At 46.2% G+C, this 17,113-nt stretch overlaps 1 protein-coding gene and 1 non-coding gene across 2 annotated transcripts in view; one reads left to right on the plus strand and one right to left on the minus strand.

Annotated features, from left to right (window-relative positions):
• The window catches only part of LOC124789009, a 260,631-nt gene that overhangs the window by 51,127 nt on the left and 192,391 nt on the right, over positions 1-17,113 (minus strand). Inside the window, exons 5-6 of the mRNA XM_047256296.1 lie at positions 16,135-16,411; positions 5,604-5,967 (exon numbers count right to left, since the gene is read on the minus strand). Coding sequence (XP_047112252.1) covers positions 5,604-5,967; positions 16,135-16,411 — 641 coding nt within the window. The remainder of the gene's footprint in view (positions 1-5,603; positions 5,968-16,134; positions 16,412-17,113) is intronic.
• Trnat-ugu lies at positions 4,299-4,372 on the plus strand. Its single transcript has one exon. It is a non-coding gene; the product is annotated as a tRNA-Thr (tRNA).

Below are 17,113 nucleotides of genomic sequence, written 5' to 3' on the forward strand. Positions count from 1 at the left end.
GACACCGGCTCAGATCGACGTCGACATGCTTTTGTACCCAGATAAGACTTTCTACCCCTCCGCCAAAACTCACTCTGTGAATTGGATCTGTGGCCACACGATCCGCTATCTTTTTACTTCTGGCGACAAGTCTACGCTAGGATATTGGACTTATCTCAACGAACGACACTGCGTCCTGATACGCAACCCAAGCTATAAACAATATTTTTTCCAATTTCTTACGGAGCACTTTCGATGACCCACCTAGTAGCTGGAACGTCCAAGCCCTGAGAAGCTGAAAACTGTATAAACCGAACCGAACTGAATAGATCTGCTACCCAGAACCCACGCCTACGCCATGAGAAGACACGTTTGGACGAGCTGGCATGCTGTAGGCGAATACATTTCAGAAGCTCCTGTAAGAACTGGACTTTAACTACAAGTCGCACGACGACTTTAATTTTAAAAAAAATCACTTTTCCTTATTTATTCCTCATAATTTGCTTAAAGGAAAAAGAAATTTGATTTTGGCTTTGAGAAACTTTTTTTTTCTTTTTTTGTCCCCAAAGATTGCTTCTTCGCCAACAAGATGAAGGAGACTCATTTTTGTTTCCTGGAAGGAGAAACAAGTATAACTGGAGTCTTTGTTTTCTTTTGAAAAAAAAAACAAACTTTTCCTTATTTATTACTCATAATTTGCTTAAAGGAAAAAGAAATTTGATTTTGGCTTTGAGAAACTTTTTTTTCTTTTTTGTCCCAAAAGATTGCTTCTTCGCCAACAAAACGAAGGAGACTCATTTTTGTTTCCTGGAAGGAGAAACAAGTATAATTGGAGTCTTCGTAAAAAAAAAAAAAAAAAAAAAAAAATGTGGCAATCGTCGGAAAAAAAAGAAAAAAAACGGGTAGCGTCTTTGATTCATAATCAAAACGTCTTCGGTCCCGGGTTCAATCCCCGCCAATGCCTAAATTTTGATAAATAATCAGCATTGGCGGCCGAAGACTTCCGGCATAAGAAGTCAGCCTCATTCTGCCAACGGCCTTGTCAAAGAGGGCGGAGGAGCGGATAGAGGTTTCATGGCACTCTCTTGTCCTAGGGGTGGGAAATTGCCCCTAAAGGCGGAAGAATCAGCAATGATCAACGACATGAGGATGCAGAAGGCAATGGAAACCACTGCATTAAAGACACGTAACGTGTATCCACAGGACATGTGGCTTGTAATTGAAGAAGTGTCATGATGATCTCTCCATTGGCAAAAGATTCCGGAATAGTCCCCCATTCGGATCTCCGGGAGGGGACTGCCAAGGGGGAGGTTACCATGAGAAAAAGATTGAATAATCTACGAAAGGATAACGTTCTACGAGTCGTGGCGTGGAATGTCAGAAACTTGAACGTGGTAGGGAAACTAAAAGTCTGGATACACGCCTATAAAAGTCGAACGGTGTGAGGAATCATAATAGAGCCTGTTATGGGGTATCTGTAGGTGGGGGTGCAACTTATAGAAGCTGTGGCGACAGCGGCGGCCATCTTGATATCCGACATCTTGGATTTGGGTTACGTGTTTCATACGGGAAGGAGATCATGTGACACATCGTTTTGAACTGCCTCTTCCTCAGTAACACACATGTGAAGTTTGTTTTAAGATATCTTTATATGTATAGGAGTTACGAACTGTAAATTTTAAAACACTTCGTTGGTTGGTTCGGGGGGGACGACCAGTCAGCGAGATCATCGGTCCCATTGAATTAGGGAAGGAAATCGGCCGTGCCCTTTCAAAGGAACCATCCCGGCATTTGACTGAAGCGATTTAGGGAAATCACAGAAAACCTAAATCAGAATGGCCAGACGCGGATCTGAATCGTCGTCCTCCCGAATGCGGGAGTCCATTCTGCTAACCACTGCGCCAACTCACTTGGTAGGACTCTAGTCAGTTGGCATTACAGCATATGCTCAATATGACCTCCACTGCACTGCACTCACAATGAAATCTTTTTTGTCTGTCCTACTGCACCCGGCACAGGATATGTAGGTCAACAGAGGCACATCCCTCATCAATACGCTGTCAAAGATGGGCTACATTATTGATTTTTACCATATACGCAGCTGATTTCAGATGTCTCCACAGATAAAAGTGAAAAGGTGCAATATCGAGGGACCGTGGTGGCCTTTCGGTAGGACCTCTCATATGTATCCAGTGACCTCTACACTGTTTATCCAGAAACTGACTTCAGTAGCATAGTGGCGAGGTGCACCGTCTTGTTGGAAGAAGGTTGAGGAATCATCCTGCGGATTCAAAGCGCTGGAAGCACATAATGACGGACCATATTAAAATACCTGTCCACATTCAAGCTTTCATCAATAGGCACTGGACCCACGTTCTCGTGTCCCAAATCCCACACAGAACAATCACTTTTTCACCATCTGCACCTTTACAGGGATCCACTCACGAGGTTGCATCTGACCAGTAACGATGATTGTTTATTTCTCCTTGCACTTAAAAATTATCTTCGCCGCTGAACAGCACCTGTCGTGTGAAGTTTGGATCCTCGTTTCACTGATACAGAGCACATTCTGCATCTGCACCCCCCAATTAGATTCATCCCTCGAGAGATGACGTTCCAACTGCGACTTGTACAGGTGTCAATGGTGTGTGTGTGTGTGTGTGCGTGTGTGTGTGTGTGTGTGTGTAAGGGGGGGGGGGCAGGTAGGACAACTGAACGCTGTCCGACACCGGATATCGCTCATAAGCGGCGCGTACTGTGATGTGGTCTTTTCACGAACGAAGGCACAATTTCTGTTGCAGTCTTCTCGTCGGTGCCTGTTTTCGTCCTCCACAGAACCCGTTGCAAAAAATTTGTACAGTAACTTGTATACCTACATAAGTGAAACGTCATTTGTCACAGGATGCCAGGCGTTGCACTCAGCAACAAAAACTCTAATACCTCATTCAGCAATCATTGACATAATTCTCTTGCGTTCCTGCAGTGTGCCATTGTGGATCACGTGCAATAATCAACAGAACTGATCACTTCACTGCAATTTCAAACTTAAACGTGTCACAACTCCTAAACAAATAAAGATATCTTAAAACAGACTTCACATGTGTATTCCTGAGAAAGAGACAGTTAAAAATGTCACACGACCCACGTCCCATCTGAAGCAAGTAGCTCAAATCCAATGGTGGATTTGAAGATGGCCACCGCTGTCGCCATAGCTCCTGTAAGGTGCCTCTCCACCTAGAGACACCCCATCCGAGACCCCATTAACAATCCTGAGACCGTTCGACTTTTATAGGGGCGTATCCAGATTTTTGCCTCATGCTGTTTTGTTCATCGCTATCTTAAATTCGGCAGACTGATAAGTTTCACCATTGTCCATAACTGCTGCAGGAGCATCAGCTTCAGAATCACTTCCATCACGAAAGCCACTTCCGTCACTTTCACGATTGAATTCACCTAACAATGCTTCTCATATAACACTTTCAATCAGTGAAATGTCATTCCTAGGCGCTACAGTCTGGAACCGCGCGACCGCTACGGTCGTAGGTTCGAATCCTGCCTTGGGCATGGATGTGTGTGATGTCCTTAGGTTAGTTAGGTTTAAGTAGTTCTAAGTCCTAGAGGACTGATGACCTCAGAAGTTAAGTCCCATAGTGCTCGGAGCCATTTGAACCATTTTCTGTCATTCTTACGTGACATTTTCACATAAATGTTCTTCACAATCGGAGACAGAATAGTTACACGATGAGTGCTCCAGGGTCACAATGATCCTTGAAAGATTATTTCTGTCAAATTAATGAAACAGTGCTCACAACTTCGAACGTCCGTCCAGTACTAGATGTCAATATATATGAAGACAGTAACTGTTCTCGAAAGAACAGATACTGTAGATGACAGTGCAGCTTTTCCCTGGAATAAATGATGACTAATTGAAACCCTCAGCTGCCGACAGGCGATGTTGATATACCTCGATGTGGACAGCTGAAAATGTGTGTCCACATAGAGGTATATCAACAACACCTGTCGGCAGCTGAGGGTTTCAATTAATCATAATTTATTCCAGGGAAAAGCTGCCCGGTCATCTACAGTATCTGTTCTTTCGAGAACAGTTACTGTCTTCATATATATTTAAACGCTACCCAGCGAATGCGCACAGGTTGCCCAAACTCTTACGGGAATCGCCAAAGCGTGCGCGAGTAATGAGTGAATGGGCAAATGTCTATAAGGTAGATTACATAGGTAGAATTGTGGACAGTTGGGAATGTGAGTCTCACGGGAAGCGTGCAATGGATAAGTCCCTGCAGTCGCGCTATTCATCTGTGTCCTCGGTGGCTCAGATGGATAGAGCGTCTGCCATGTAAGCAGGAGATCCCGGGTTCGAGTCCCGGTCGGGGCACACATTTTCAGCTGTCCACATCGAGGTATATCAATAACATCTGTCGGCAGCTGAGGGTTTCAATTAGTCATCATTTATTCTAGATGTCAATGCTGAATTTACGTTGGTGGCAGAGGGCCGTGTATCTGTAGTGATGCATGCACAGTGTCAACAAAAAACTCCAGGTCAGAGTACCCTGCCGCGTGGGATTAGCCGAGCGGTCTAAGGAGCTGCAGTCATGGACTGTGCGGCTGGTCCCGGCGGAGGTTCGAGTCCTCCCTCGGGCATGGGTGTGTGTGTTTGTCCTTAGCATAATTTAGGTTAAGTAGTGTGTAAGCTTAGGGACTGATGACCTTACCAGTTAAGTCCCATAAGATAAAAAAAAGTGGCCCTGGTGTACTCTTCAAGGGTCAATAGATTGAATGAAGAGAATGTAGCCTTGTTGTTGTTGTTGTGGTCTTCAGTCCTGAGACTGGTTTGATGCAGCTCTCAATGCTACTCTATCCTGTGCAAGCTTCTTCATCTCCCAGTACCTACTGCAACCTACATCCTTGCGAATTTGCTTGGTGTATTCATCTCTTGGTCTCACTATACGATTTTTACCCTCCACGCTGCCCTCCAATACTAAATTGGTGATCCCTTGATGCCTCAGAACATGTCCTACCAACCGATCCCTTCTTCTGGTCAAGTTGTGCCATAAACTTCTCTTCTCCCCAATCCTATTCAACACCTCCTCATTAGTTATGTGATCTATCCATCTAATCTTCAGCATTCTTCTGTAGCACCACATTTCGAATGCTTCTATTCTCTTCTTGTCTAAACTATTTATCGTCCATGTTTCACTTCCATACATGGCTACGCTCCATACGAATACTTTCAAAAACGACTTACTAACACTTAAATCAATACTCGATGTTAACAAATTTCTCTTCTACAGAAACGCTTTCCTTCCCATTGCCAGTCTACATTTTATATCTTCTCTACTTCGACCATCATCAGTTATTTTTCTCCCCAAACAGCAAAACTCCTTTACTACTTTAAGTGTCTCATTTCCTAATTTAATTCCCTCAGCATCACCCGACTTGATTCGACTACATTCCCTTATCCTCGTTTTGCTTTTGTTGATGTTCATCTTATATCCACCCTTCAAGACACTATCCATTCCGTTCAACTGCTCTTCCAAGTCCTTTGCTGAAGCCTTAGTAATTCCATTTTGACGGTTACAGGGAGTTTGCGAGAAAGACGGCAGCACCTGTATAGGCGGTAAGAGGGCGAGGCACTGGACGTAGTCCTCCGGGGCGAAGCCGCAGCGGTCGCGTAGGGCGGCGTGGTAGCGCGCGGCGGCGCTGGCGACGGCGGCAGCGACGTCGAGGAAGGCGGCGTAGCTGACGCTGGCGTTGCCCGCCGGCGCCGACAGGCTGAGGCTGAGCCGCGGCTCCACGAGCAGCGCGCCCTCCGGCACGGCCTGCAGCGCCGCCGCGGCCTCCGGCACGCCGTCCGTGGCCACCAGCAGCCAGCCGGGGGCCGAGCCGTTGCCGGGAGCCGACACCGCCGCCGACACCTGCGCCCACGGGCCCAGCACCACGCACGTCCCGTCCGTCGGCGGCGACCAGCCCCTGCGCGTAGTCACCAGACGCCGTGAAGACGACGTTCACAATCTAACGGCAGCATCTACATCTACATACATACTCCGCAATCCACCATACGGTGCGTAGCGGAGGGTACCTCGTACCACAACTAGCATCTTCTCTGCCTGTTCCACTCCCAAACAGAACGAGGGAAAAATGACTGCCTATATGCCTCTGTACGAGCCCTAATATCTCTTATCTTTGTGGACTTTCCGCGAAATATAAATTGGCGACAGTAAAATTGTACTGCAGTCAGCCTCAAACGCTGGTTCTCTAAATTTCTCCAGTAGCGATTCACGATTCCTCCAGAGACTCCCACCCGAGTTCCTGAAGCATTTCCGTAACACTCGTGTGATGATCAAACCTACCAGTAACAAATCTAGCAGCCCGCTCTGAATTGCTTCTATGTCCTCCCTCAATCCGACCTGATAGGGATCACAAATGCTCGAGCATCTAACAAACCTACCACAACAAACGTCAAAATTTAATAATGATTATGGTGTTGCTCACGCTGCTAAATGCTGCATTTTCGGGCAACAACAAAGTTATTATGTGGCAGGTGTCATTAGAGCACAGTTAATAAAGTCATTTCATGTAATAATGAATAAACTAGGCACTCATCTTTTCGTGTTTCCGACGCTGGTCTCGTTGTACAATTATGGCTCAATCGTCGAAAATCTAGGTGATGATGATTCCAAGCTCGGATGCAAAGAGGCCTAGGTTTTATTCTGCTATATTCAAAAGTTTTATAGATGTGTTTCACAAACCATTCTTGAAGATTACACTTTTGCAGGACAATGGTGACGTAAAAAAGTAATCAGCACTCCTAATTTAAGTTACACTTCTTCTTTATTACTTTTGCTGCAATATCACATAACACACAAAACATCACTTCGCAATACAAAACATACTTGAGAACATCTTCCTCACTGTTAAAGTTCACATTTATTAAACTGGCTACAATATGCGCCTTTTTGACATGATGTCCAAGACTTGACTTTCTGAAGGTCCGACTCTAACTAACCAACTAATAATCGCTTACGCGCCCAAAAATCAGAGTTACAAGTACGTCATAGATCATAGTGACAAAAGAAAGAATACACATTAGAATAATATCATTGCAACATAAACATGACGAAGTATCAAAGTACCTCTACATTAATGAAATCAAATCTGAATGTTGTCTCAGAAATATGTTAACTACTTTACAGAAATACAGTAGAATATTGCTGGTATCGAGAGGTTACGTAATTCAGTACTCAAGAATAGGTGGCATTAGTGTTTTATAAGCGGTCTCCTTTACAGATGAGCCACATCTTCCCAAAATTCTACCAATGAACCGAAGACGACTATCCGCCTTCCCCACAACAGCCATTACATGCTTGTCCCACTTCATATCGCTCTGCAATGCTACGCCCAAATATTTAATCGACCTGACTGTCTCAAGCGCTACACTATTAATGGAGTATTCAAACATTACGGGATTCTTTTTTCTATTCATCTGCATTAATTTACATTTATCTATATTTATAGTTAGCTGCCATTCTTTACAGCAATCACAAATCCTGTCCAAGCCATCTTGTATCCTCCTACAGTCACTCAACGACGACACCTTCCCGTACACCACAGCATCATCAGCAAACAGCCGCACATTGCTATCCACCCTATCCAAAAGATCATTTATGTAGATAGAAAACAACAGTGGACCTACCACACTTCCCTGTGGCAGTTGGCAAACAGATAAGGTGACCGGACAGAATACTAGTCACCACCTCAAAAGACAGCACTGGCCGCATAGGGACGCTGTAAATCATGTACAGAGCGTTTCAAAAAGAATGACCCGATTTTGGACGGTAATTACGAAACGTGGGACGTGCCGGCAAGGAAATATGCGAGACCTCGATTTCTCCCACCGTATATAATGTTCAAATAACTTACGGGAATGGAGCCGGGTGACGTCGTCGATAACCGCAGATATTTCGACAGGAGCACGCCATGCCATTTCCAAGGCAAAAATGCAGCAAGTAAGCTCCGTGTGAGTGAATTTAAAACCTCGGGTTACAGAAAAACTCCGTAAAGATAACTTCCCCCGCCCCCCCCCCCCCCACACACACACTCTTCAAACACTAACGCCATCACAAACGAAAGATGAGGGACGTTAAAAGTTATCGATAGTGAAATTAAGTATCAACGGCTGAAGTAGCACATACTCTGTCCCTCTGCTTTTTGACAACTCAGAGAGTAGATTACAAGCAGAATTTTAAGAAAAATCAACATATCTATTTATATGGTTACATGCTAATTTCATTTCAGCAGCTATTAACACTGTTCCACTAGCTATAAGTGCGTGCCAGAATGCCCATGTTGTCCTATTCCATAGCATGACTGGTACCAAGACAGTGCGGGAGAGCACCATCATTCCGGTGCTCAAACCTGGTAAAAACCCGCTTGATGTGGATAGCTATCGGCCCATCAGCCTCACCAACGTCCTTTGTAAGCTGCTGAAACGTATGGTATATCGACGGTTGGGTTGGGTCCTGGGGTCACGTGGCTTGCTGGCTCCATGTCAGGGCGGCTTCCGCCAGGGTCGCTCTACCAATGATAATCTTGTGTCTATCGAGCCTATTCCAGACAGTAACACCTGATTCCCGTCTTTGTTGACTTACGTAAAGCTTACGACACGACTTGGCGACGTCATATCCTTGCCACATTGTATGAGTGGGGTCTCCGGGGATCACTCCCGATTCTTATCCAAAACTTCCTGTCGCTCCATACTTTCCGTGCCCAAGTTGGTGACTCCAATAGTTCCATCTATATCCAGGAGAATGGAGTCCCGCAGGGCTCTATATTGAGTGTCTCTCTATTTTTAGTGGCCATTAACGGTCTAGCGGCAGCAACAGTCGGGCCCTCCGTCTCATCTTCTCTGTGTGCAGACGACTTCTGCGTTTCGTACTGCTGCTCCAGTACCGTTGTTGCTGAGCGACGCCTCTAGGGAGCCATCCACAAGGCGCAGTCATGGGCTCTAGCCCACGGCTTCCAGTTTTCAGCCGCAAAGTCGTGTTTCATGCACTTCTGTCGGCGTCGTACCGATCATCCGGAACCCACACTTTACCTTGATGACGATCCACTTACTGTAGTGGAGACATATAAATTCCTAGGACTGGTTTTCGAAACTCTATTGACTTCGCTCCCTCATCTTCGTCAGGTTAAGCAGAAGTGCTGGTGGCACCTCAATGCCCTCCGTTACATGAGCAACACCGATTGGGGTGCAGATCGCTGCACGCTGCTGCATCTCTACAGAGCCCTTGTCCAATCCCGAATCGACTATGGGAGTGTGGTTTATGGTTCGGCAGCTCCTACAGCATTGGGGGGGGGGTGGGGGGGGGAGGGGGGGTTTGCCCGACTTGTTGGTGTGTCAATAACGACTGCCCAATTTGTCTACAAGAAACGGTGGACCACTCGCAGCCATTAACGCGGCCAAAGATACGAGTTCTCAAAAGGATCCTAACTGATAGCGACCTGAGACCAGTGTCGCGCTTGACAATAGCAACTAGTTTCAAACATAACAGGAATCGCTGCTGAACGTGAATGTCTTTCCTTCTTTTCTTCTCAACCAGTTTCCGAGCGAAAATAGCGAAGAGAACTCCGGGTAGTGGACATTTCGAGACAAAAGCTATTGCTCACAGCGGCACATAAAACTGCACGTACTCAATGGCACAAGCAACACAGATGCAAGATAGTGGATGGGTGTAGTGTGGTCAGACGAGTCACAGTTTTTCAGATGATGCGAGGTGTCCAGAGCACCAACGACCCAACGAAGCTTTTAATTCACAGTATGTAGAGGTTGCCCTTTAGGTTGGAGGGGGCTGTGTGTGTTTTGTGGGCGTTCTTCATATCATGACTAATTACCGTTTACATGAACCAGATTGTTTATTTCAGCATTTGAACATTAAATGCTAATTACGGTAGTGTAGATTCTCGGTGACTAGGTGTTGTCCTTTCTTGTAGAGCTTCATGATGAGTATGCAATGGATTCTTCCGTCTTTCACGCTGGCAACAGCCGTGTACGTAGGCCCCAAGCATATCTTCCTGGTGTCATGAACACTCAAGGAGCTTGTCGGACATTTAGTCCGCTATAACACCCGATCTTAATCCCACAGAAAATGTCTGAGACGGTTGCGAGCAGTCGGCGAAACGGGGCAAACATCTCAGCAGCTTGGTTGTTCTGCGGGATCTGATTCTCAGTTAACGGGTTCGGCTGGATATGGGATATCTGACAAAACTTGTGGGCTCTCTGTCTCGCCGAACTGTTACTATCTCCAAGATTAGGGGGAGGGGGGGGGAGGGGAGGGGAGGGGTATTACACGGTATAAGCGTGACCATGTAAGTTATCACTTCCTATAGCGGACTAAATGTCCGACAAGCTCCTTGAGTGTTCGTGACACCAGGAAGGTATGCTTGGGGCCTACGTACACGGCTGTTGCCAGCGTGAAAGACGGAAGAGTCCATTGCATACTCATCATGAAGCTCTACAAGAAAGGACAACACCTAGTCACAGAAAATGTCTGAGACGGTTGCGAGCAGTCGGCGAAACGGGGCAAACATCTCAGCAGCTTGGTTGTTCTGCGGGATCTGATTCTCAGTTAACGGCTTCGGCTGGATATGGGATATCTGACAAAACTTGTGGGCTCTCTGTCTCGCCGAACTGTTACTATCTCCAAGATTAGGGGGAGGGGGGGGGGGGGAAGAGGAGGGGTATTACACGGTATAAGCGTGACCATGTAAGTTATCACTTCCTAGTGGTATTACAGCACGCTTTTCCCACAATCATCTCGCGAATGACCGTTACGGGAAAATTATAGAAATCAATTCAGAGGCACGAATGTCATGAAAATGTTGACTTCAATCTGCTATGACCGAGCCGTAGGCCGAGTATTATTTGTGAACTATTGATAATGACTGGTCAGTCGAAATTGCTATGGCCATTATGCAGTAAATGTGAGGTTTAGCTGATATTAACTTTATATTTAAAATAAATTTGTTCTCTAATCCTCTCTCAATAACAGAGCGAAACTGTACAGTTATGTTTTTGTGGACAAGTATCGAGTAGACTAAGATTGAGGACGAGGGATTCCTAATTGGAATCAATTGGGAGGTGATTCCCATTTCTAGCTTCTGCATGGGTCTTATTTTTATATACATCTTTCAATTCCTAACCATGACACTAGGATGGGCTGATATAGAAGTTTGATCTTTTCAGGAGGCTGGAAGTCGGATAGATGGGTTTACAATTTGCTAAGTTTGGCAGAGCAGTTCCACTTTTGGTATTCGCCTGAAACGCAAGGGAAACCTTTCAAAAACCTTTACCGAAACTTTTGAATTGGAACTGTTTGATTTATTTGTGGGAAACTGTTGTCTACCTGTCCAGAAAAAAAAACAAACATATTTTCTACTGCTAGCGGCAGTGACTTAATGTGCCCTCCGCAGGGCAGGTGTGGCTCTGAGCAAGAGCTTTTGACAGCTGCAGGGGCTCATGCACTGGACCCATGATCACCCTGCACTGAGACACTCCCTTAGGAATAACTGTTGGCCAAAGCATATGGATTTATGACCAAGTCTTAAGCCAGAAGTCCACAGAGGCTACGCTTGAATGTCAGCGTAAGTTGTGCTGAAGGAAATATTAAATAAAATCAAAGCGAAATCCCCTCCCTCCCTCCTTGTTAAATTACCATCAGCCCAGTTGTTTTTTATAAAATTTTGCTTGTTGGCACCTTCAACTTCACACAAAAACTGTTTTCAAAACATAGCCTATAAATACGACATTGAGTTGTGTCGATATGATTCCCCTGGGGGGCTAGAATGCTCTCGAAGAACACAGGCTACTGAAAAATGAACTTCTATGTTGGGGTATTACAGCCCTGGCCAGTTAACCAGAGACTATTGTTCTTACTCTCCAGTTTATAGAGATCACCACTCTTCAGTGTGTTTTATTTTACAGGTTGGATTCCAGAGTTCGTAGCAAGTAGAACACAGACTCCTTATCTTAATGGAGAAAAGTCTCCAGACTTCCTAAAGAGTGTGTTACAGGACCATTACTGTTTACAATATATACTGGTGACCTAGTGGATAACGAAGCTGACGTATTATGTTGGTGGGTGATTTTTCTGTACATTGAGAAACCAGACATCCACAATATTGAAGAGAAAAACTGGAAGATAATCGACGCTTGGTGCAGCTGATTCTCACATAAGCAAATGACAGGTACAGTCCAAGCATAGCAGGTAACATTTGCCAAAGTCACTCAAAACAGCTGAGAGATGACGAGTCTCTCTCTCTCACAATTTTTCATATTCGAGGCTAACCTTTAACACTGATTTTACATCCAAGACATTTTATGAGACGACAGTAAGTTAACAATATGAGCAGGCATTGATGGGAGCATATACATTGTTAACACATGCAAGATTTTTATGGTGGCTCCCTTCTGAGTTGAGAACAAGCATGCAGTTCGGGCGTTTAACAACAAATCTTCCAGTGGAGATTTGGGGCTTGGAACCCACGTGCAGGTATTAAGGAAAGGGACATCTCGAAGCACGTATTGGGGACAAAACGCTGGTCCCAAGGACTTATGTCACTGGTATGCAGACAACGCTTTTGGCCGAAGACGCGGAAAAACTGCCTACCTGGATCTACCTGTTAGGCGCCTGCAGCCACAGCAGCGCAGGGATGCAAGAGAAATCTAGGTCGCCCAACCAAGGCATTATCACATTAAAACAACCGAAATAAAATGTTTAAACGTACCTACGTTCTGTATTTTAATTTAAAAAACGTACCTGTTACCAAATGACCGTCTAAAATTGTGAGCCATATGTTTGTGACTATTACAGCGCCATCTGTCACAAAGCGAAAAAAGTGTTCCAACTGAAACATTCATATTTCTTTACGGACTACACGAATATGTAATAAAAATGGGGGTTCCTATTAAAAAAAAAAAAAGTTGATATCCGTTTGACCTATGGCAGCGACATCTAGCGGGTCAACCATGGCGCCATCTGGTTTCCCCTTCAGGCTAGAGAAGTTTCGTTCTTTGTAGTTTTTTCGTTTGACGCTTGTTTCGTGAGATATTTGGCCCGGTCACAATCAATGGACCACCCTGTATATTATACACTGAAGCGCCAAAGAAACTAGTATAGGCATGCATATTCTAATACAGAGGTATGTAAACAGGCAGAATACGGAGCTGCGATCGGCAACGCCTATATAAGACAAGTGTCTGGCGCAGTTATTAGATCGGTTACTACAACTACAATGCCAGGTTATCATGACTTAAGTGAGTTCGAACGTGGTGTTACAGACGACGCATGAGCGATGGAACACAGCATATCCGAGGTTCTGACGAAGCGGCGATTTTCCCGTACGACCATTTGACTAGAGTACCGTGATTTCCAGGAATCCAGTAAGACATCAGATCTCCGACATCGCTGCGGCAGGAAAAAGATCCTGCAGGAACGGGACCAACGACGACTGGAAAAAATCGTTCAACGTGACAGAAGTGCAACCCTTCCGCAAATTGCTGCAGATTTCAACGCTGCGCCATCAAGTGTCAGAGTGCGAACCATTCAACGAAACATCATCGACATGGGCTTTCGGAGCCGAATGCCCACTCGCGTATCCTTCATGACTGTACGACACAAAGCTTTACACCTCGCCTGGGCCCGTCAAGACCGACATTGGGCTGTTGATGACTGGAAACATGTTGCCTGGTCGGACGAGTCCCGTTTCAAATTGTATCTAGCGGATGGACGTGTACGGGTATGGAGACAACCTCATGAATCCACGGACCCTGTATGTCAGCAGTACTCTTCAAGCTGATGGTGGCTCTGTGATGGTGTGGGACGTGTGCAGTTGGAGTGATATGGGACCCTTGATACGTCTAGACACGACTCTGACAAGCGACACGTACGTAAGGACTCTGTCTGATCACCTGCATCCATTCATGTCCATTGTGTATTCCAGTAGAACAATGCGACAACTCATACGTCAAGAACTGCTACGGAGTGGCTCCAGGAACACTCTCCTGGGTTTAAAAACTTCCGCTGGCCACCTACCTCCCAAGACGTCAACATTATTGAGCATATGTGGGATGCCTTGCAACGTACTGTTCAGAAGAGATCTCCACGCCCTCGTACTCTTATGGATTTATGGACAGCCCTGCACGGTTCATGGTGTCAATTCCCTCCAGCACTACTTCAGACATTAGTCGAGTTCATGCCACGTCGTGCTGCGGCACTTCTGCGTGCTCGCGGGGGTCTTACGCGATATTAGAGGTGTACGTTTCTTTGGCTCTTCAGTGTATAACGGTAATACAGAAAATGTTTCATATAATAATGTGTTTAGGTTAGTGTTTAGTACGCTGCTTTGAATAACTTTCAAGAAATTATGTAGTTCGAAATTTGTAGTTGGAAAAACATTTGTCCGAAAAGTTGAAATTTATGTGTTACGCAACTGATTTAAGTTCCCATAAAGTAGCAACAATGTCGTAAGTTACAGGATATAAAATCCCAATGTGTACTCACTAGCAGCATTTCATAGTGTTATGAACTCCGGTGTGCACATTACGGCCGTGCAAGAATGTAAATTATAGCCAATCCTGTTTCTTTCAGCCGTTTGGACATTAGTCTTTGTTTTTTCTCTTTCTTACAAGTGAATCTTTGCCTTTCTGTCTCGTCTTGATCAGTTTACTGTTGTTTTCTAGTTCTACCTGTAGTCTCACGAACCGTGTCGGGTCTGTGGTGACAGCAGAACCGGCCAGCCAGTGAACGTGCGACGCTGTTGTTGTTGTGGTCTTCAGTCCTGAGACTGGTTTGATGCAACTCTCCACGCTACCCTATCCTGTGCAAGCTTCTTCATCTCACAGTACCTACTGCAACCTACATCCTTCTGAATGTGCTTAGTGTATTCATCTCTTGGTCTCCCTCTACGATTTTTACCCTACACGCTGCCCTCCAATGCTAAATCTGTGATCCCTTGATGCCTCAGAACATGCCCTACCAATTGGTCCCTTCTTCTTGTCAAGTTGTGCCACAAACTCCTATTCTCCCAATTCTATTCCATACCTCCTCAGTAGTTATGTGATCTACCCATCTAATCTTCAGCATTCTTCTTTAGCACCACATTTCGAAAGCTTTTATTCTCTTCTTGTCCAAACTATTTATCGTCCATGTTTCACTTCCATACAGGGCTACACTCCATACAAATACTTTCAAAAACGACTTCTGACACTTAAATCAATACTCGATGTTAACAAATTTCTCTTCTTCAGAAACGCTTTCCTTGCCATTGCCAGTCTACATTTTATATCCTCTCTACTTCGACCACCATCAGTTATTTTGCTCCCCAAATAGCAAAACTCCTTTACTACTTTAAGTGTCTCATTTCCTAATCTAATTCCACCAGCATCACCCGACTTAATTCGACTACATTCCATTATCCTCGTTTTGCTTTTGTTGATGTTCATCTTATACCCTCCTTTCATGACACTGTCCATTCCGTTCAACTGCTCTTTAAAGTCCGTTGATGTCCTTGACAGGATTACAATGTTATCGGTGAACCTCAAAGTTTTTATTTCTTCTTTGCTCATTTAACCATACAGTAAAGCTGCATGCCCTCGGGAAAAATTGCGGTTGTAGTTTCCCCCTGCATTCAGCCGTTCGCAGTACCAGCACAGCAAGGCCGTTTTGGTTAGTGTTACAAGGCCAGATCACTCAAACATCTAGACTGTTGCCCCTGCAACTACTGAAAATGTTGCTGCCCCTCTTCAGGAACCACACGTTTGTCTCGCCTCTCAACAGATACCCCTACGTTGTGGTTGCACCTACGGGACGGTCATCTGTATCCCTGAGGCACGCAAGCCTCCCCACCAATGGCAAGGTCCATGGTTCATGGTGCGACGCAATGGGATTGGAATATTACCGGCCAAGCCCAAGCCCATCTACGAGCCTCTGTTTAAAACATCATGTAATTTCTAGGACTCCTCTCGATTTTCTAAGCCTCTCTCAGAAAGTTGGTTATTTGGAAATTAACATAGTTATAAGTGTAAATGCTTTTAGTTTCAATGTTCCCCGTTGGATGCACGGCTGCTCGCCGATTCCTTACGTGGGCAGATCGGTGAGCAGCAGCGTGGAGTCGGGGCCCGGCAGACAGAGCCCCTGGCGCGCGGCGCGGCGCTGGAAGTCTGTGAGCAGGTGGCGGCTGGAGGCGAGCAGGCAGGCGGCGCCCCTGGAGCCCGCGGCGCGCAGCAGGCCGGCCGCCGTCTCCAGCAGCAGCGGCAGCGCGCGGCCCTCCACGTCTGCCGGGCGCGCAGACAGCGACACCGGCAGCGCAGACCGCAGCTCCCCCAGCCGCGACCACACCGCCGACGACGTCACCACGCCTGCGGCACCCCGCAACGCTCTGCAGTTAACTCCACACCCTGCCCGGCCACCTCCCTCCGTATGCCGTCTACACTGCATACCTCATTGCCTCCGTAGGCTACCTTCACCAGTCTTACACAACCCTGTCGTAGTTACAGGAACCTGTAGCGGAAATTCCCTTGCCGACACTATGAAACAATATTAACGCTGACATCTTGGATATTCGGGAATCCAGCCGGTTGTTCGCGTCGTTCTCGCACGATATTTCAACAGCGTGCCTCGCTGTCTTCTTCAGGTGCTACCTGAGACTGGTCCTTGGGTCGATCGAGTCCAGTATTTATGCCTGGAAGGAGATGGGCGTTCCCTAATCGGCCGAGTCGAGTGTTCCGTCTATGGTCCGCGCCCGCCAGACTCGAAAAAAAAAAAAAAAATGCTCTGAGCACGCACTCGAGTGAGCGATGCAGTGCAAGTAGGACCACGCTACTCAAGCGAAGGGTGTGGCGGATCGCCGCCAGGCTGGACGGGCTCGGGCGACCGAGTCCGCCCCGTCTGCGGCCCCATCCGGCCCCCACGTACGATGACGCAGCAAACGACAATGGACTACGAGACGGCATATTCTAGGGAAACAGGCCCGCTTACGGCGGCGCAATTATACCTCATCCTGCACCGAATGTCACGGGATACTGATTACCGGGAACGTGCAGCCGACGAACGAACTCTCC

This window comes from Schistocerca piceifrons, chromosome 3 (assembly GCF_021461385.2).
Source record: "Schistocerca piceifrons isolate TAMUIC-IGC-003096 chromosome 3, iqSchPice1.1, whole genome shotgun sequence".
Lineage (NCBI taxonomy): Eukaryota > Metazoa > Arthropoda > Insecta > Orthoptera > Acrididae > Schistocerca > Schistocerca piceifrons.